The sequence below is a fragment of the Chrysochloris asiatica genome, unplaced genomic scaffold, assembly GCF_000296735.1.
Source record: "Chrysochloris asiatica unplaced genomic scaffold, ChrAsi1.0 scaffold00146, whole genome shotgun sequence".
Lineage (NCBI taxonomy): Eukaryota > Metazoa > Chordata > Mammalia > Afrosoricida > Chrysochloridae > Chrysochloris > Chrysochloris asiatica.
In genome coordinates, this window is record NW_006408664.1 from 3,503,856 (window position 1) to 3,524,493 (window position 20,638).

Here is a 20,638-nt window from a genome sequence, read left to right on the forward strand (position 1 = left end):
TGTCTTCCAAATGTCTTGGCATAAATGAATGAGTGCCTCCAGTGCCACCTCACTTTCTTGAAAGATTTCAATTTTTATTCCATCAATTCCTGGTGCCTTGTTCTTTGCCAGTTCCTTCAATGAACCTTGGACTTCCTCCTTTAGATCATTTACTCTGGATCATGTGCTACCTCTTGAAACGGTGGAACATTAACCGTTTCCTTTCAATACAGTGCCTCTGTGTATTCCTTCTATCTTCTCATCATTCAGTAATTTGCCCAAAGAATCTTTCAATAACAAAAGTCGAGGCTTGCATTTTTTTCTTTAGTTCCCCCAGCTTGAGAAATGCTTAGCGTGTTCTTCCTTTTTGGATTTCTTACTCCAGATCTTTGCACATTTTATTGTAATATTTGACTTTATCTTCTTGAGCTGATCTTTGAAATTTTCTGTTCAGCTCTTGGATCTCCTCATTTCTTCCATTTGCTTTAGCATCTCTACGCTGGAGAGCAAGTTTCAGTGGCTCTTTCGACATCCATTTTGATCTTATCCATTCTTGTCATCTCAATGACTTTTTGCTTTCTTCATGTATGATGTTCTTGATGTCATCCCACAACTCTTCTGATCTTCAGTCTTTAGTGTTTAATATATCAAATCTGTTCTTCAGATGATCTCTAAGTTCTTTTTGGTACAGCTAGCTAACTGTGTATTCCTTCCATCTTATTTTGATGCTTCCTGCATCAGTCAATATTTTGGACATAGAATCCTTCAATATTGCAATCTGAGGCTTACATTTTTTCTTCAGTTATTTCAGCTTGCGAAATGCTGAGTGTGTTCTTCCTTTTTGGCATTTTAACTCTCTATCTCTTTCTGTATGCCATGGGAAAGCTGTGGTCTCAACACTGGACTATTTTTTTGGGTGTGTCCCCACCTGCCTGAAGGCGTCCATGCTGGCCAAAGAAGGCAGACTTGGAAGAGGGGGAAGAAAACGTGCATAGTACCTTCACACTTCCTTTTGCAAATGTCACTTTGCAGCTTTTAGCCCTGGTTCCCTGTGCAGTTCTGGCTGTAGTTCCGCCCTCTGACTTCCGCCAGGGTAGGATGGCCCCAGAGGGAGTCCTGTGGGGATTTCTAAAAAGCAATGTTTTCCTTTATACCGTGGTTGTGGGAAACTGACGCCCTAGCCTTTATGGTAGATCCAGAGCTCTGTTGCAGAGTGAGAGTGGAGTCTCTGGGTTTTCAGCACCTCCTCCAGGGAGTGTGTCCTACCTGACTGTGCTGTACTGCTGCCAACCAGAAGTCCCCCTTTCTTATTGCCTCTTAAGAGCTGTGTTTATTAGTATGTAGGGCTCCAACTGATTTTTCTATGTTGATCTTTTACACTGCCACTTTGCTGAATCTTCCTGTGATTTCTAACAGATTAGTTTTTTGGCTGAGCCTTTGGGATTTTCTATGTATAAGATCATATCATCTTCAAATAAGAGTATTAATTCTTCTTTGCAGTGTAATTTCCCTTTCTTGCCTTATAGCTCTGGCTAAGACTTCCAGCACAATATTGAATACTAGTGGTGATAACAGGCATTCCTGTCTGGTTCCTGTTTGCAAAGAGAATGCTTTCAGTTTCTGTCCATTGGGAGTGATGTTGGTTGTTGGTTTTGTGTACATATTCTTAATTATGTTGACGAATTTCCCTTTAATTCCTGCTGTGTTGAGTGTTTCTTATAAGGAATGAGTTATGCCTGCTTCACAGTTTTCCACTCTTTTCTATATTCTGGAATAGTTTGAGTAGACTAGGTGTCAGCTCTTCTCTGGATGTTATGTAAGATTTACCAATGAGGTCATCTAGGCCTAGACTTTATTTGGTTAGGAGTTTTTTGATGACCTGATCTGTTTCTTCCTTTGTTATAGGTCTGTTGAAGTTTTCTGCTTCGCTCTGTGTAAGCTTAGGTAGGTGGTGTTTTTCTAAAAATGCTTCCATTTCCTCTAGATTTATTAATTTGTTGGAATACAATTTTTCATAGTACTCTGTTATTATGATTTTTACTTCCATAGTAAGGTCTCCCCTGTGGTTTCTTATGTGAGTTATTTTTGTCTTCTCCCTCTTTTCTTTTGTTAGATTTGCCAGTGGTTTATCAATGTTATTCATCTTTTCATAGAATCAACTTCTTGTCTTACTGATTTTTTTTTTTTTCTATCTTATGTATTTCTGCTCTGATCGTTATTATTTCTTTTCTTCTCATGACTATAGCTGTACTTTACTATTCTTTTTCTAATTGTTGGAGATGTTGTGTTAGTGTGTTATTTGGCTCTTTCTTCTTTTTGTATGTATGCTTTTGTTACAGTAAATTGTCCTCAGCACTGCTTTTGCTGTGTCCAAAAGGTTTTGGTATGTTGTGTATCTGTTCTCATTTGTTTCTAGGAATTTTTGTTTGTTTGTTTTACAGCCCCTCTTGCTCTCTGTGTCTAAAGTCCCCAGCTGCTCCATATCTCCATGTCATCATCTCTGCCTCCATCACAGGCATTACTGCTTCTCTGGGTAGGGTCCCGCTCTCCACTCTTCTCCCTTGATGGTCCCAGGGACCCTCAGCTCCTAGACTGAAAAGTTAATCACTCCCCTCCTTGCTACAAAACATCTACCTTTGCATTTCCAACCCTCACAATCAGTCCTGATAACAAATTATCCACTATTGTATCCCAAGAGACCTATCAGCATTTCATTTCATCAGTCCCGCCTAGACAGATTGGATACTACTCAGTAGAGATTCTACCTTCCTCCATGCCCTCTGGATCTAGGTTTCTTCTTGAAAGCTTGTAAGCCAGTCACTTCTTGCCTTTGTAGCACCCCCTCTAGGAATTTTTTAATTTAGCTTTTTATTTGTTCTACTACCCAGTAGCTTTTAGGCAGGGTGTTATTCCATTTCCTTGTATATGATTTTGTTTCCTTGATCATCCTATCATTAATTTCTAATTTTATAACATTGTGGTCTGAGAAAATGCTTTGTAATATTTTGATGTTTTTAAAGTTATGGAGGTTTGCTTTGTGGACTAACACATGGTCTATTCTGGATAACGTTCTGTGTGCACTGGAAAAGAATATGTATTTTGCTGTTGTTGGGGTGAATGCTCTGTACAGATCTGTGAGGTCAAGTTGGTTGATTGTGTTGTTCAGTTTCTCTGTGTCTCTGCTGAGCTTCTTTCTGACTTTTCTGTCCTTTTTTGCAAGTGGTGTATTAAAATCTCCCAGTATTATTGCCTTTTTCATCAATTCTATTAGGGTTTGCTTTATGTATTTTGGGGCTCTTTCATTGGGAGCATAGATATTTATTATGGTTATATCCTCTGGTTCAAATTACCCTTTAACCATGAGAAAATTACCATCTTTGTCTCTTTATGCTGGTTTTTGCTTTAAAGTTTATTTTGTATGAGATTAATATTGCCACTCCTTTTCATTTTTTATTGCAATTAGCTTGATACACTTTTTTCCATCCTTTAACTTTTCATCTATTTTTGTCTTTGTGCATTAGGTGTATCTCTTCTAGACAGCATATTAAAGGATCTTGTTTTCTTATCTATTCTGCTACTCTCTGCCTCTTGATGATGTATTCAATCCATTGACGTTTAGTGTAATTATCAATAGGTATGGATTGTTGCTGACATTATGCTGTTTGTTTTTTGTGGTGCTGTTGGTTTCTTTGTTCCGTATGCCATCCTGTGCTGAGTTCTATTTTTTTGTGTGCTTTTTCTTATCAGTTTGTTGAAAGTGTTAATGTTTCCATAATCTTTTTTGACATTTCTTTTTTTGATTTGATGTATAGATATACTGTTTCTTTAAGGTTACTGTATATTTTATTAAGTTCTTTCTTTTTTTATGACACTCTGTTTAATTGTGAGATGTACCTGACCACCTCACTACCTGGATCTCTATTGCTTAACTTTTCCCATCGTTCTGATTAATGGGTCCTTATGTTTCGATTTTTGCCCTTCTACCATTCTATTCTTCATGTATGATAAAAATGATTTGTAAAAAGGAAATCATAATCCTTATCTGCTTAGATAAAAGTTGCACAAACTCTTGTTTGACAACTTTCTCATTAATTTGTGTTACTCTGTCCTAGTCAGAAGGTAAGAAGTTCTGGTGGCATTGTAGGATAACCACTGGACTGCTAACCGCAAGATAACAGTTTGAGCTTACCAGCTACTCTGCTGGAGAAACATGAGGCTTTCGGGTATCGTAAAGATTTATAGCCTTGGAAACCCTGTACAGGGTCACAATGAGTTGGAATTGACACATTTTCAGTGGGTGAAACCACATGTTATTTCCTGTTTCTCTAGTACAGCATATGACCAACAGCCAATGATACTGAAGTCCAAGGTGCACTCAGGACATTGGCAAAGAACAAGTTTCCCAGAATTAATGGAATACAAACTGAAATCTTTCAACAAACTCATGAAGCACTATAGGCACTCACTCATCTATGTCAAGAAATTTGAAACACAACTACCTGGCCAGCTGATTGGAAAAGACCTTTATTTGTGCCTGTTCCAAAGAGAGGTGACCCAAAGGAATGTGGAACTCATCAGACAAATCACTTGCAAGTAAAATTTTGCTAAACATAATTGAAAAACAGCTGCAACAGTACATTAACAGGGAATTACCAGAGGTTCAAACCAGATTCAGACAATGTGGAACAAAGATTATCACTGCTGATGTGAGATGGATCTTGTCTGAAAGCAAAGAATTTCAGAAATTTTTACCTGTGCTTTATTGACTATGCAAAGGGTTTCCACTGTGTGGATTACGACAAACTGGGGTTTAATATTGTGAAGAATGGGTAGTCCAGAAAACTTCATTGTGCTCAGGAAGAACCTATACATAGACCAAGTGGCAGTTGTTTGAACAGAACAAGGAAACACTGAATGATTTAAAAAATCAGGAAAGGTGTGTCCCAGGGTTGTATTCTTTCATTATATTTATTTAATCTGTATTTTGAGCAAATAATCCGAGAAGCTGGATTATACGAAGAAGAACATAGCACAGGATTAGATGAAGACTCATGAACAACCTGAGATATGCAGATGTTACAATCTTGCTTGCTGAAGGTGAAGAGGACTTGAAATATTTATTAATGAAGATCAAAGATCACAGCCTTCTATATGGGTTGCACCTCAATGTAAAAAAGACAAAAATCCTCATAACTGGACTAATATTTAACATGTTAAATAAAGAAAAGATTGAAGTTGTCAAAGACTTCATTTTACTTGCATTCACTATCAGTACACATAGAAGTAGCAGTCAAGAAATTAAATGACGTATTATATTAGACAAATCTGCTGCACCAGACCTCTTCAAAGTGTTTAAAAACAAAGATGTCCATTTGAAGTCTAAGATACCCCCGACCCAAGCCATGGTTATTTTCAGTAGCCTCATATGCATGTGAAAGTTGGACAATGAATAAGGAAGACCTTAGAAGAATTGATTCATTTGAGTTATAGTGTTGGAGAAGTATATTAAAAGTACCATGGACTGCCAGAAGAACAAATAAATCTGTGTTGGAAGAAGTACAGTCAGAATGTTCCTTAGGAACTAGCCTGCTAAGACGTCATCTCTCGTATTTCGGACAAGTTATTAGGAGGGACCAGTCCCTGGAGAAGGACACCATGCTTGGTAAAGTGGAAGGTCAGCAAAAAAGAGGAGCCCCCCACCCCATAAGATGAATTGGCACAGTGACAGCAGCAGCGGACTCAAGTGTAACAACGATTGTAAGGAGGGCACAGGACCAAGCAGTGTTTTGTTTTGCGTAAGGATTACTATGAGTTGTAATTGACTCTAGGACACCAAACAATATAGCATGAACTTCCCATTCCCACCCCTTTGCAAAGATTATGCCTTCTGCCAGAAAGAAATATATTTTACATTATGGCTCTATGCAAAGTGAAAATTTCACATAACATGTTTGTGTACTTTTTTTAAAGTTTCTGTTCTATTGTTTTTTTTAGTGTTGATTGTTACTCATTGAATTTATTCCAGATTGACAACCCATGGTTTGAAAAACGTGTCCTCCAGTTATTCTCTGAGTCCCTTGTTTGCTTCTGTCATAACACTTATGTTGTTGTTGTTATGTGACATTGAGTCGATTCTGACTCATAGTGACCCCGTATAGGGTTTCCAAGGAGCAGCTGGTGGGCTTGAATCACCGACCTTGTAGTTCAAACAACTTTGCAGTCTGGTGCATTAACCCACAGCACCACACCAGGACTCCTAACACTTGTAAGAATAATTATTTTATCTTGTTTTACATGTTTTGTTCTATGGTCCCCATGTAAGCGTCATGGTATATATCATGTCTTATTTGATGTTATTTACCTAGAACCAACAAAGTGCCATGGAGTTGGCTCCAACTCTGTATACAAGAGGACTTCAAAATGTTCAAAGAAATTTTTCATTGTCTTTTGGTCTCATTTCTCACAAACTCTTTGAAGCTTCCTTAGATAGCTGAACTGGAACCCATTGTGCCCTCCAGTTGATTCTGACTCATAGTGCCTCTAAAGGACAGAGTGGAACTCACCCATATGATTCCCAAGGCTGAAATCTTTTACCTGGAGTACACTGCCACAGTTGTCTCCCATGGAGCAGTTGGTTTGAACTGACAACCTATTAGTTAGAATCCAAGTGTTTTAACTGCACACCACATTCCTTTTGAACAAAATAGGGGAGAAAATCTGGGCTTCTGTTAGCTTCTTAAAAACTTTTTTAGCTAACCCTTTTGTTTTCAGCCTTATCAGTACTTGTTCTTTAAAAGTACCTTGTGCCTGCAATTCCCTCCTAGATTCTAAACCTTGAATAAGGTACCTACTGCTCTCACTCTTCACACTCCACAACTTAGTTTTCTGCTTTCTCTAGTCTAATAACCTAGTACAACTTGTCCATCTGTTTTCCATCTTCAAAATTTTGTTGTTTTCATCTCTTCTCTGGTATTCTTTGACTTGTGGTTTTTTTTTGCTGGTTTTATTCCTTTCACTTTATATAGGTTTTAGGAATAGTGGTTGTGATCCTATATGTGTAATCCCCTGCATGTAATAAGGAATTTATATATTTTTAGCTTTAATATCAGTATATAATTTAATAATAATTTTTAGCTTTAATACTCATATTACTTCATCTAAAACCATACTTCAAAATATGTTTAAGGTAAAGATTTGCTATATTCTAAAAATATTTAGCTGCAGTTTTAGTTGTTTGCCACTTGCAGATTTGGATCTTTATGTAATGCTGTTTAATTTTCTTTGGTAAGACAAAATGTTCTAATTACACTGAGATTAAATATCCATTTATTTACAACATATTTTGGCTTGGCTGAGGACTATTAAAGTCAATAAACTCATTTCTATACTTGATATTGACAAGTTCTGTCAGATTAAAAAAAAACAAGTAAAAAAAAGGTACAACAAAAAACTAGACCCGTAGTATTTAGCTGAATCGGGAATAGTAGATCAACAATGCTCTTACTCTGTTTTGTTCTTTTTGGTTTTTAGCTTTCCAAGGTTTTGGATCTTCCACCAGAAAACTTGATCAAGTCAATTTCCGCAGTTCCAATTTCCAAAAAAGAGTTAAGTATAAGATATTTGTAACAATATAAATTATTGATGAGTTTGTTGATAGGCAAAGCAAACGAACAAAAAATCCCTTGACTATCCTTCAATTTACAGAATAGATGTTGTTGTTAAGTGCCATTGAGTGGGTTCCAATGGATAGTGACCCTGTCTAGAGTTTCTGAGGTTATAAATCTCTGCAGGACCAGAAAGCCTTATTTTTCTCTTGTGGAGCTTGCTGGTGAGCTCGAACCCCTTATCTTTTGGTTTACAGTCCAGGACTTATCCTACAGAGCCACCACACTCCCCACAGAATACATAATTCCTGAAATTAACTATAAGGTATGACTCATATTCAGTCTTTTTTCTTTTTCATTGACTTAAATAATACAGTTTGAATTTGGATTTTACAAAGTCTGATGTGGCAGATTATATTATTGTTTGTATATTTGTTGCTTTATGGTTATGTTGTTGTTAAGTGCTATAGAGTGAGTTCTGACTCATAGTGACTCTATATAGAGTTTCAGAGGAGTGGCTGGTGGTTTGAACCTCCAACCTTGTGGTTGATAGTCCCAGGCTAATCCTGCAGCAGCACACCAGGACTTCTTGTTTATGCTCGTAGCTATAATTATGGCAAAGTAAGAAAAATTAGGATTAAGATTAAGGTTGGCAAATAAAAGAGCAGCAAATAAAAGAGCTAGAGTCTTTCCTGAGTTAAGATCGCAAAATCTTCCAGCACCTCTGTAAAGTGCTGCAAAAGACCTCTTTAAAGTATTAAAGAGCAAAGAAATCAGTTTGAAGACTAAAGTGTGCCTGACCCAAGTCATCATATTTTCAGTCACCTCTTATACATGTGAAAGTTAGACAATGAGTAAGGAAGATCATGGAAGAATCAATGCATTTGAATTATGGTATTGGAGACTAAATTAACCAGATAGGAGACATTTAAGTCTTGGGAAAGATGTGAAGATAAAATTATCAGTACCATTAACTCATTGTACTTTCTACTCCTCTTAACTTTGTCCGTTTAAGGTAGGGTGAATACCCTTATTCCAATAATAGACAATAACTAAAAAAGAAGTGGAAAAGGAAGAGAAAGGCTACATTTGACAGGATATATTTGGCCTTGTAGTAAAAGAGAGCACTTATAAAACAGCTTGTGGGTGCTTCTATCTTGATTCTAAGAACAGAGGCATCCACTGAACAAGGGGATCTCATAATTAGATGTAAATGAAGTAACATTCCAAAGCAGTTACCTATTTCATAAAATTGACAAAATTCATTCTATATAGTAGGGTGAATGTTGCCATTTTCATTTTATGTTCCAAAGACTTTTTAATAAGCTGAATTATCTTGTCCCAACGTTTAAATAAAATATCCTATATCTCCCTGAAATGCTAATATTTGGGTCTATAGAAATTAAATTTGCAGGGAACTCCAAATTTTTCTGGGCTATAATTCAAAATTCCACATATTAAATTTCTTAAAAGGATTCCTTCTTGTGATGCTATAATAAATTGCACTATTCCTTAGAGTACTAAAACCAAGTGTAACTGGTCTACATTTCTAATTTAGTTCTAAAATACTTCTAAGTTTCAAAATAATTAAGAAATATTATTTTTGTTATTATAGCTTATTTAATATACAAATTCAATTTGTTCAAGGTCTTCTAATTGTCTCAATTATATTTTCTACTGTAGTAGAATTTCTGTATAGTACCAATTTAGTAGATGGTATTAATATCTAAATGTTTACATGAACAGAAAGCCTAAGCTTCCTCCTGTAGAGCAGCTTATGGATTCGAACTGCTGACCTAGCAGTTAACAGCCCAATGCTACCAGGGGCCCTTTCTGATAAGACTATAATCTCTAAAATCTGTAGAAAACTATAATAACTCAACAACAGAAAGACAACCGATTACAAAATTGGCAAAGGACATGATAAACAGAAAGAACTTTCACCAAAGAGAATGTCCAGTCAGTTGACAAAACTACTTAAAGATGCTCACAATCATTAGCCATTAGAGAGATGCAAATAAAAACTGAAGTTTGATACCACCTTATACTGGCTAAAATGGCACTAATTAAAAACATCAACCATGTTGGTGAAGATATAGGGAGATTAGAACCCTTATTCATTGCTGGGGGTACTGTAAAATGATATAACTACTATGGAAAACACTATATACCCAAGATTAAGACTGCAGAATCATAGGGTAGTTCTTAAGGGTAGTTTTTAAGAAAATACTACAGTGTTTTCTTAAAAAACAAGAAATAGAACTACCCTATGATTCTGCAATCTTAATCTTGGGTATATGCCCAAGAGACCTAAAAAGTAATGGCATCAACAGATATATACATACCAGTATTCATTGCTGTTTTTTGCACAGTAGCAAATAAGCTCATTCTTCGGTTATCAACATGATTAGGTTCCAAAGACCAGGTCGTTATGTGAAAATAAACATTATGCAAAAATAGCATGGTGGAGCTGGTTCTGACCTCTTAACTTCACAAAGGGTGATGAAGAGAATCAGCGTCAGCATCAACTGAAGGTCAAATCCTGTGAGACAGAGGTCAGACCTGCCTCCACCCTCCAACCTTTTTACCAATTATGATGCCATCTGCCCTCCCACAGCACTTCCTGTACCTCAGTTGAATTCTGTAATTTATTGTAATGGCCACACAGAACTCTCAGACAATACTCACAATAATAGGTTTTTTAGGGAAGCAGTGGGTTACAAATTCAGGATCAGTGACACTCAGGACAAAGTTCTTCCATCAGGACAGCCTCTTCTCAGTCACTGTCCACAGGCACACATCTCCAGTCCTTAACTTCAAGTGGCCATGCAGCCACTTGACCTCTGCCAATTATAAAGCTCTTTTAGTCCTGCCAGTAAATGCCCAGAGACCAGTAAGTCTCCTCCTGAAGGCCCTCAGCTCTAGGTCCATATGTCTGCAAACCTAGCTCCCCCACCAATTAAGTGACTTGTGAGAACCCATCCTGTCACCTGCCTCTCCTCGGAAGCCTTATCAGGGTCACTATGAGTCAGAACTGACTCAATAGCACTTAACAACAACATTTGTCAGAAAGTCTGCCAGAAGGCACTGTGTTCTCACTCCATAGACTGGGAAGCCTACTGCTCTGCCTAAAGCTGGCCTTCTGGTTCTGCTGCTCCCTTCTGCTATCTCTGATGTCATAGCTCTATGTCTGCTGGATTGAGGAGCTTCAGTACAATGATCCAGAGAACATACTCTGTTCTTGGCTCTTCTTACTTTCTTTTTTTCCTGGCTCTTCTTTCTTGATGGTAGTAAGATGCTCCCTTTCCACTTCTGGGATGTTTCATTTTAAACTGATGGGTTGCAAAACTGACCAGTCCCCACCTTAGGGCTCCATACTACTTAGTTACATGATTCCACCCTCACAAGCACTGTACCAACAGGAAATAGTGGATGTTCAACCTAACAACAACAACCCTCACAAGAATGCCACATGCCTTATTTATATTATTGTTGTTCTTGTTAAGTGCCATCGAGTCGGTTTCAACCCATAGCGATCCTGCATAGGGTTTCCAAGGAGCGACTGGTGAGCTTGAACCACTGAGCTTGTAGTTCAAACGGCTTTGCAGTCTGGCGCATTAACTCACAGTGCCACACCAGGACTCCTATATTATTAGCAAGTTATAAAATCTTCTTGGTTGGCCACAAGCACCTCACATTTGCATAGCCCTACCCAGTCATTCCATTACTTGCTTGTCTGTAATACTGTGGTAGCTTACCTATTGCTGTGATGCTGGGAATTATGCCACCTATATTTTGAATACCCATGGTAGATAAGTTTTAGCAGAGTTTCCAGACTAAGAGAGATTTGGAAGAAAGCTTAGTTACTGAAAATTTTATTAATAGTAATAGTACATTGATGTAGTACCAGAAGATCAGCCCCTCAGATGAGAAGACACTCAAAATATGACCGGGAAAGAGTTGCCAAAAGGAGAGTTGACCTTCATGGCATAGATGGAGTAAAGCTTTCTGGATCTTCATTTGCTGATAGGGCATGACTCAGACTGAGAAGAAATAATGCAAACATCCACTGATAATTGAAATATTGAATGTATGAAGTATAAATATAGGAAAATTAGAAGTTGTCAAAAATGAAATGGAACACATAAAGATAGAAATCCTAGGCATTAGTGAGTGGAAATGTACTAATTTTGGCCAGTTTGAATCAGATAATCATATAGTTTACTGTGCTGGGAATTATAAATTCAAGAGGAATGGCATTGCATTCATTATCAAAAAGAGCATTTCAAGATCTGTCTTGAAGTACAATGCTTTCTGTGATAGGATAAAATCCACATACTTACAAAGGAGATCAGTTAATACAACTATTATTCAAGTTTACACACCAACCACTAAAGCCATTGAGGAAGAAATTGAATGCTACTTAACCTCAGCAGTCTCCAGTTGATCAAACATTCAGTTAAGATATGTTGATAATTACTGGTCATTGGAATGCAAACTTTGGAGACAAAAAGGAAGGATTGTTAATTTGAAAATATGGCCTTGGTAATAAAAATAGCACTGAAGATCGAATGATATAATGTTGCAAGACCAATGACTTATTCATTGGAAATACCTTATTCAACAACATAAACAGTGATTATGCACATGGACTTTGCCAGATGAAACACACAGGAATCAAATTGACTACATCTGTGTAAAGAGATGATGGAGAAACTCAGTATCATCAGACTATACAAGGTCAGGAGCCTACTGTGGAACGATGAGTAGAACTCATCTTTCACCAGCATTCCTTGACTATATTCCATCTGAATTTAGAGACCATGTTAAGAATAGATTTGACACATTGGACACTAATGATCAAAGATTAGATAAACTGTGGGATGGCATCAACAACATCATGTATGAAGAAAGCAGAAGGTCATTTAAAATACAGGAGAGAAAGAAAAGACCAAAAAAGGTGTCAGAGAGACTCTGAAACTTGATCTTGAATGTAGAGTACCTAAAGTGACTGGAAGAAGTTACGAAGTAGAAGAGCTGAACAGAAAATTTCAAAGGGCAGCTCGAGAAGACTAAGTATTATAATGAAATATGCAAAGACCTGGAGTTAGGAAACCAAAAGGGAAGAACACACTCAGTATTTCACAAGTGGAAAGAACTAAAGAAAATAAAACTCAAGCCTTCAGTTTTAAGGCCAAAACATTGAATTACACAGAAAGTATCAAAAGAAGTTGGAAGGAATACACAAGTCAGTTGACAGTAAAGAGCTGATCGATGTTCAACTATTTCAGAAAGTAGCATATGATCAAGAATGAATGGTACTGCAGGAGGAACTCCGCACTGTCCTGAAGGGATTGGTGAAAAACAAGGCTCCAGAAATTGAACTACCAGTTGAAATGTGTCAACAAACTGATGCAGCACTGTACTTATTCACTAGTCTGACTAGAAATTTAGAAGGTAGCTCCCTGGCCCACTGACTGTAAGAGATCCATATTTATGCTCATTCCAAAGACAGGTGACTCCAGAATGCAGACATATTGAACAGTATTAATACCTCATGCAGGTAAAATTTTGCTAAAGATAATTTTAAAACTGTTGTAGTAGTACATTGACAAGGAACTGTCAGAAATTCTGGCTAGATTTACAAGAGCACATGAATGAGAGATATCATTAGTGACATCAGATATATCTTAGTGGAAAGCACAGAAAACCAGAAAGCTGTTTACTTGTCTTTATTGACTGTGCAAAGGCATTTGACTATGCAGATCATAACTAACTATGGGTGCATTGTGAAGAATGAGAATTCTAGAACACTTCATTGTACTCATGAGGACCCTGTACATAGACCAGAGGCAGTTGTTTGAACTGAACAAGGGGATTCTGTATGGTTTAAAATCAGGAAAAGTGTGCATTAGAATTGTATCCTTCCAACATACTTACTCTATGTGTATAACGAGCAAATAATCTGAGAGGCTGGACTATATTAAGAGTATGGAATCAGGATTGGAGGAAGACTCATTAACAACCTATGATTCGCAGATTACACGAATTTACTTGCTGAAAGTGAAGAGAGCTTGAAGTACTTACTGATGAAGAGCAAAATGTTTGGATTACAACTCAGTGTGAAGAAAATAAAAATCTTCAATATTGCCCCAATAAATAACATCAGAATAAATAGAGAAAAGGTTGAAGTTAGCAAAATTTTCATTTTACTTGCATCCACATTCAACACCCTTTGAAGCAGCAGTCAAGGAATCAAACAACCTACTTCTTTGGGCAAATATGTAAAATACCTCGATAAATGTTAAAGAGCAAAGAAATGACATAGAGGACTAAGGTGAGCCTGACTCAAGCCTTGGTATTTTCAGTAACCTCATATTCATTCTTAAGCTATGCAATGGATAAGTAAGACTGGAGAAAAATTGAAGCGTTTGAATTATGATGTTTGTGAAGATTAGTGAATATACCATGGACTGCCAAAAGAATGAACAAATCTGTTTTGGAAGAAGCTCACCAGCTGCTCTTCGGAAATCCTATAGAGGGTCACTATGGGTCGGAACTGACTTGATGGCACTTCACAACAACAATAACAGCAACTGGTTACTCCTTAGAAGGACATGTTATCAGGAGGTACCAGTCCTATTAGAAAGACGTTATGCTTGGCAAAAGTAGGAGGTCAGTAAAAAAGAAGACCTTCAGGAAATGGATTCACATAGTAGCTGCAACAGTAGGCTTAAACGTAACTATTATGATTACAGTGTAGTATGAAGATCAAAGAGCACCACCTTCAGCATGGATTGCATCTCAATGTAACGAAAACAAAAATCCTTACCACTGGACCAATAAACAACATTCTTATCAATGGAGAAAAGATTGAAACTTGTCAAGGACTTCATTCTTCTTGGATCAACTATCAATACTCATGGAAATCAAGAAATCAAACGACAAATTACATTAGGCAAATCTGCTGCACAGGACGTTTTTAAAGTGTTGAAGAGCACAGATGTCAGTTTGAGAACTAAGGTGCACCTGACCCAAGCCATGGTATTTTCAGTAACCTCATACGCATGCAAAAGCTGGACAGCAAATAAGGAAGACCATAGAAGAATTGATGCTTTTGAGTTATGGTGTTGGAGGAGAATATTGAAAGTGCCATGGGCTGCCAAAAGAACCAACAGATCTGTGTTGGAAGAAATGCAGCCAGAGCGGTCTTTGGAGGCCAGGGTGGCCAAACTTTGTCTCTCATACTTTGGACATGTTGTCAGGAGGGACCAGTCGCTAGAGAAGGATATCATGTTTGGTAGGGTGGAGGGTCAGAGATAAAGAAAAAGACACCCAACAATATGGATTAGCAAAGTGGCAGCATCAGTGGGTTCAACTGTGACAAAAATTGTGAGGTTGGTCCAGGATCGGACAGTGTTTCATTCTGTTGTGCATAAGGGTCACTATGAGTCAGTACTGACTCAATGGCACCTAACAACAGTAACAACTGGTCATTGTTCATTATGTTGTACATAAGGTTACTGTGAGTTGCAACTGACTTAATTGTACCTAAGAGCAACAGGCAGTCTTTTGGGTAGAGTTAAAATGACTATGGCTAGAAGCGCCCTATCAAGTATCACTGCACTACATGAAGATGATCACAAGCTGACCTTGCTGCTCAATGCTTATCTTACTGTGCTACACCAGGACTCTTGATGTTAATTGTTGTTGTTGATAAGTGCCATCGAGTTGGTTCCGACTCATAGAGACCCTGTAGAGGGTTTCCAAGGAGCAGCTGGTGAGTTTGAACCGCTGACCTTGTAGTTCAGATGGCTTTGCAGTCTGGCACATTAACCCACAGCACCACAGCAGGACTCCGATGTTAATTAGGGAGCGGTTTCATTTTGCTGTTGAGAATATACTCAGTAAAACATACAATTTCTAAATGTATAATTTACTGATACTGATTACATTGTTGTACATTGTTGTACAGCCATTCTTACCCACCTTTTCTGAATTGTTGATGTTTTACTGAGTATATTCTCAACAACAACATAAAATTTAGGGGGTGGGAGCAGAGGGAAAATATGAGTACTGCTGAAGCCACCTATATATGTAAGCTGATTCTACTTCCGACTCTTTCCCCTAAAAATAGCAATGACTGCTGCCATGAAACAAATCATTATTTTTATGAATTGTTGTTTTGTGTTTCTTTGTTTGGCATTGTTTCATCATCAACCCAATGAAAATGACACATGGGAGTAGCTAAAGTGCCTCTTTAATGTACCAAGTCATAAGAATTATATTATTTTTTTTATGTTGAAAATTCAAATCACGTCATTTAAAAAGTATTTGGTTTGGTCAGTTTGGAGATAATAAATGATCAATTGAAGGGACCTTGAAATAGGCAAGTCTTTGGAAACATGGAGGAAGCTTTGTAGAAGAGGTGTGTTTGTTGTTACTGTGTTATTTTTTTTTCTTAGTCTACTTATTAGCTTGTAGTAGGGTTTTAACTTCTTAGACATTTTCATATCTATAAAATAAGATGACTGGTCCTCCTGTCTCAAAGGGATATCATAAAGCTACAATTAGGTGATAGAAGAGGAAGCATCTTATGAAATGATATGAGTTCTAAATAAATACAAGGTGATATTTCTAATTCCCTTGCTTTTTATTTTGAAAGCTTACCAACTTCTGATAAAATTGTATTCTTGTGAAGAGCCCATAATGATCATTCTTTGCTATGCTAATGCTATTTTAAAGTAACAATAGCTTTTTTCCATTTCAATATCTGTTTTTAGAGAAGTAGCTGATTTTCAGCTTTCTGTGAATTCTCTATTGGAAAACAACAGTGACCAGTTGAGAACAGATATTCAAGATCAAGCCAGGAGACTGGCAGAGAAGGTATCTTACCACTACTATGCCTTTTTGACATTATATTAAACTTAATATTTTAAAGGAAACAATATTCCACAGTCTAGTTTAGCAATAATAATGAGATTAAAGAGTTTTGGGGTTGTTGGTTTTTTTTGTCTTTCTTAGCAATAATAATGAGTTTAACAGTTTTTGTTTTGTTTTTATTCAAAATATCTTAGAAAATATCATTTAAATTCATTTTAGGCCTATACTATAAGGTTAGGATGATTTTTTTAATTAGTTATAAAGGATGCCGCTTGAGCTCTCATTCAGTTTTTTGATTAACTACGTAAAGAAGTGTTAATTAAATTTATAGATTGAAGCTAAATGGACTTCTGAATTTAGGAGAACAAGCTTGATACACTAGAGTAGTAAGGTGCAATTTTTCAAATGAGTTTCTGAGAAGATGGACATTAAAATATGAGAAAAATTATTAAATGTTAGTAGATTCGTGATTGCAGAGAAGAAATGGTTAGATGATGAATAAACCTCTGTCATTTCTAATTTTTTTGATGGGTTTAGCAGTGTGAATTAACACAATTGTATAGAATGATCAAATCTAAATTGTTAGTGTTACACTATCAGAAAAGGCAGATTTGGGGTAAGATTTTTTGATAGGTTTACAGAATCTGGACAATCTAAAGATTTGGAGCAGTGAAAGTCACTATCTTAGAAAAGACAACGAAAGTATAATAAAGGAGCTATGGTGGCTGAATAAATATTTTATTGTAATATCACTCCATATTTTTATCAGTAAGTATACTAGAAATAGTTATTTCTAATAATAGTATAAATGCTAGTGGCTCTTCAGTGACAACAGATATCTTTTCAAGTTCCATAGGTATCTAAGTACTCTGAACATTTAATAAGTTAAAAAGTGAATGTGTATACATATAAATTATTTATATGTTACATGTTGATGCAAATGCTTTAGGCCTCACATAATATCTTATTCTGTTGCTCTCATCAAAGATGGATGAGATTTAGTGTTTATTGGTGTCTATTCCCCCCACCTCCACCATATAGGGTGGAGGTGGGGGGAATAGAGTGATGGGTTATATCTTCCATGTTAGATAGAGAATTTGGGGAGAGGGAAAGGTAAAGAAGGAGAGACTGAATGCAGAAGACCGTTCTAGTCAAGAAAAGTAGAAATTGGATTTACGTAAATAAAGTAATGAACCGACTCTACGGCACTTAACAACAACAAATAAAGTCTTGGAACTGAAGAGACTAACTAAAGTTCAGATATAGAAAAAGTGACTATAAGAGGCGACTTACCTTATGCCTTTGTAAGCTGGTTTTATAATATTAGACCTACATACCTCATTAGGCATTTTTCAAACATACCTATTTTACTTGATTTGTTATCTTTTCAGCTAAAATGTGATACAGTTGTGAGTGAAATCAGCACTGGTGAAGGGACTGTAAATTTCAAAATAAACAGAGAGCTATTAACAAAGGTAAGACATTCTTTTCTAGCTGTGATGTTTTCACTCTCTCTAGCCATGGTGGTCTTCCTCCAGTTCTTGAAGACATTGTATCTCCTTTCACCTTGAAACCTTCATACATGCTGATCCATCTGCCTGAAGTGCCTCCCCAAGTCAACTCCTTATCCTTAACTCTTAATGTTTCCTCAGCAGTGCATATCTAACTAACCATCTCAATTATATGTTTTCATACATGGTATGTTGTTGCTATTAAGTGCCATCAAATCATTCGTAAGTGACCTTATATAGGGTTTCTGTGGAGCTTGGACCACCAACCTTGCAATTCAAATTGACTTTGTAGTCCAACGCATTAATCCACAGTGCCACACCAAGACTCCATACATGGTATATGTATGTAATATATAAGGAACCCTGGTGGTGCTGTAGGATAAGTACAGAATTTCAAACCCACCAGCCTCTACGCAGGGAAAGATGAGTCTTTCTGCTCCCATAAAGATTTACAGCCTCAGAAACTGTATGCAGAGTCGCTATGAGTTGGAATCAGCTCGATGACAATGGGTTACTATATACTGTTGTTGTTGTTAAGTGTTGTCAAGTTGGATCTGACCCATAGCGACCCTGTGTAGAGTTTCTGAGTTGCAGCTGATGAACTTGAACCGCCAACTTTGTGGTTCAAACCAAGTTTACAGTCCAGCGCATTAACCCACAGCACCACACTAGGACTCCTAAAAGTAAACTTCAGTGATCGGGACTCAAACCCAAGCCACAGCAACGAAAGCATCAAATCCTAGCACTGTGAGTTATATGTAATAATGTAGCCTTAATTCAGCATGTGTGTTGTTTGCAGAATAAGAATACATATATCAGTGGTTTTCTTTATTAATTTATATCCCTTATCAATCATTGAGGAGTCCTAGTGTGGCACTGTAGGATAAGCACTCCATAAGCACAAGGTTGATGGTTCAAACCCACCAGCTGTTTCTCGAAAACCCTATACAAGGCCACTATGAGTCAGAACTGACTTGACGGCACTTATCAACAACAACAAAACGGATCGTTGGATGTTTTAATATCATCCTGCCTGTTGATAAGGAGTCCTGGTGGCACAGTGGTTAAACACTTGAATGCTAACTGAAAGGGTGTTTATTCGAACCCACCAACTACTCTGAGAGAAAAAGGTGACAGTCAGCTTCTGGAAAGGTTACAGTCTTGCAAATTCTGTAAGATAATTCTTTCTGGCCCATGTAATTGTTGTAAATCAGAATCGACTCAGAAGCATTGGATTTTGTAGAATTATTAACCCTGTTTTATTTGTATTCTTTCTGTAATTTTTTTATCTTGTAAATTTTAAAACATACAGAAAAATTTAAAGAATAACTCAGTGGGTATACATCACCTACAATCAATAATTGTTAACATTTTTTTCATATTATCTTTGTATATATGTGTGTTTTTTAAGTTAGTTGAACGTAAATTACAGCCATTATGACTCTGCCCATAAACATACAGCCTGTATTTTCTTTGAAAGCTAAACATACAGCCTGTATTTTCTCTCACATACTCATAATACCATTGTGCTGAAGAAAACTCAAAATAGTTTTCTAATATTATTTTACATTTTTTAGGTTTTTAAAAAATTGATGAATGCCTGTTGCTCTTTGAACTCTAATTTCCATAAGGACTTACAGTGCCTGGTCTTACAGTGCTGGCATGTAGTGGATGGTAGATAACTAATTTATTGAGTGAATGGACTGTGTATTGAATACAAGAAAAGTATTAGAAATGGTTTCTGTTTTCTGGTAGTCCATAATCTTTTGGAAACAAGGTGGATACAGAAGAAGCCGTAACAAGCTCCTTATTCTAATAAAACCAGTATTTTTAATGATGGTGTATACAATAAACATAGGAAAGTTCAGAGATGGAGAAAATAGGATGACCTAAAGAGATTGGGGAAAAAGTATAGAGGATTTGGACCTTGATCGAGAACATGGAGGGCACATAATCTAGCTTAGACAGTGGTCTGAGACATTTGTTGAGTTTCATAACTTACCATAATGCAGGAGTTGGTGTATTATTTTAGAAAGCAAACAAAGCATCCATAGTATATTGGCCAGACTTAGTAAATGCTGCACATGTAAACTGAATATAACTAAAATACAAAAATTTTTAATTATTTCAATTTTTGGCCAGAGTTATACAGCTTACAAGCGTTGTCCCATGAGCCCTGTAAAGGGAAGGTATTGTTTCATGCATGTGTCTAGATCCTTTTTCTCTTATATTATTTTCACTCTACTTCAGGGTCAATTGTTTTTGTTGTTATGTGCCGTGGAATCGATTTTGACTCATAGCAACCCTGTACAGGGTTAATTGTTGTTGTTGTTGTTTTTATGTGCCGTGGAGTAGGAACCGACTCATAGCTACCCTGTACAGGGTTTCCAAGGGTGTAAATCTTTACGGGAGTAGAAAGCCTCATCTTTCTCCCGCGGAGCAGCTGGTAATTAGTTAAGCAAAAATCAGCCACAAAGACAAGAAGAACAGTTGTTTTGTTCTTGGTCTAGGTACAGATTTCTCAGAAGTACAATTAAGTGTTCTGGAATACTCATACTTCTCAATGTTGACCATAGCTTGTCATGATCCACACAATCGAAAGCCTTTGCGTAGTCAATCAAGCACAGGTAAACATCCTTCTGGTATTCTCTGCTTTCAGCC

General features: G+C 36.9%; 1 protein-coding gene across 1 annotated transcript in view; it reads left to right on the plus strand.

The window, feature by feature from the left end:
• Window positions 1-20,638, plus strand: part of RARS2 (arginyl-tRNA synthetase 2, mitochondrial) — a 98,147-nt gene that overhangs the window by 16,512 nt on the left and 60,997 nt on the right. The window contains exons 2-4 of the mRNA XM_006870629.1: window positions 7,510-7,583; window positions 16,367-16,469; window positions 17,858-17,941. Coding sequence (XP_006870691.1) covers window positions 7,510-7,583; window positions 16,367-16,469; window positions 17,858-17,941 — 261 coding nt within the window. The remainder of the gene's footprint in view (window positions 1-7,509; window positions 7,584-16,366; window positions 16,470-17,857; window positions 17,942-20,638) is intronic.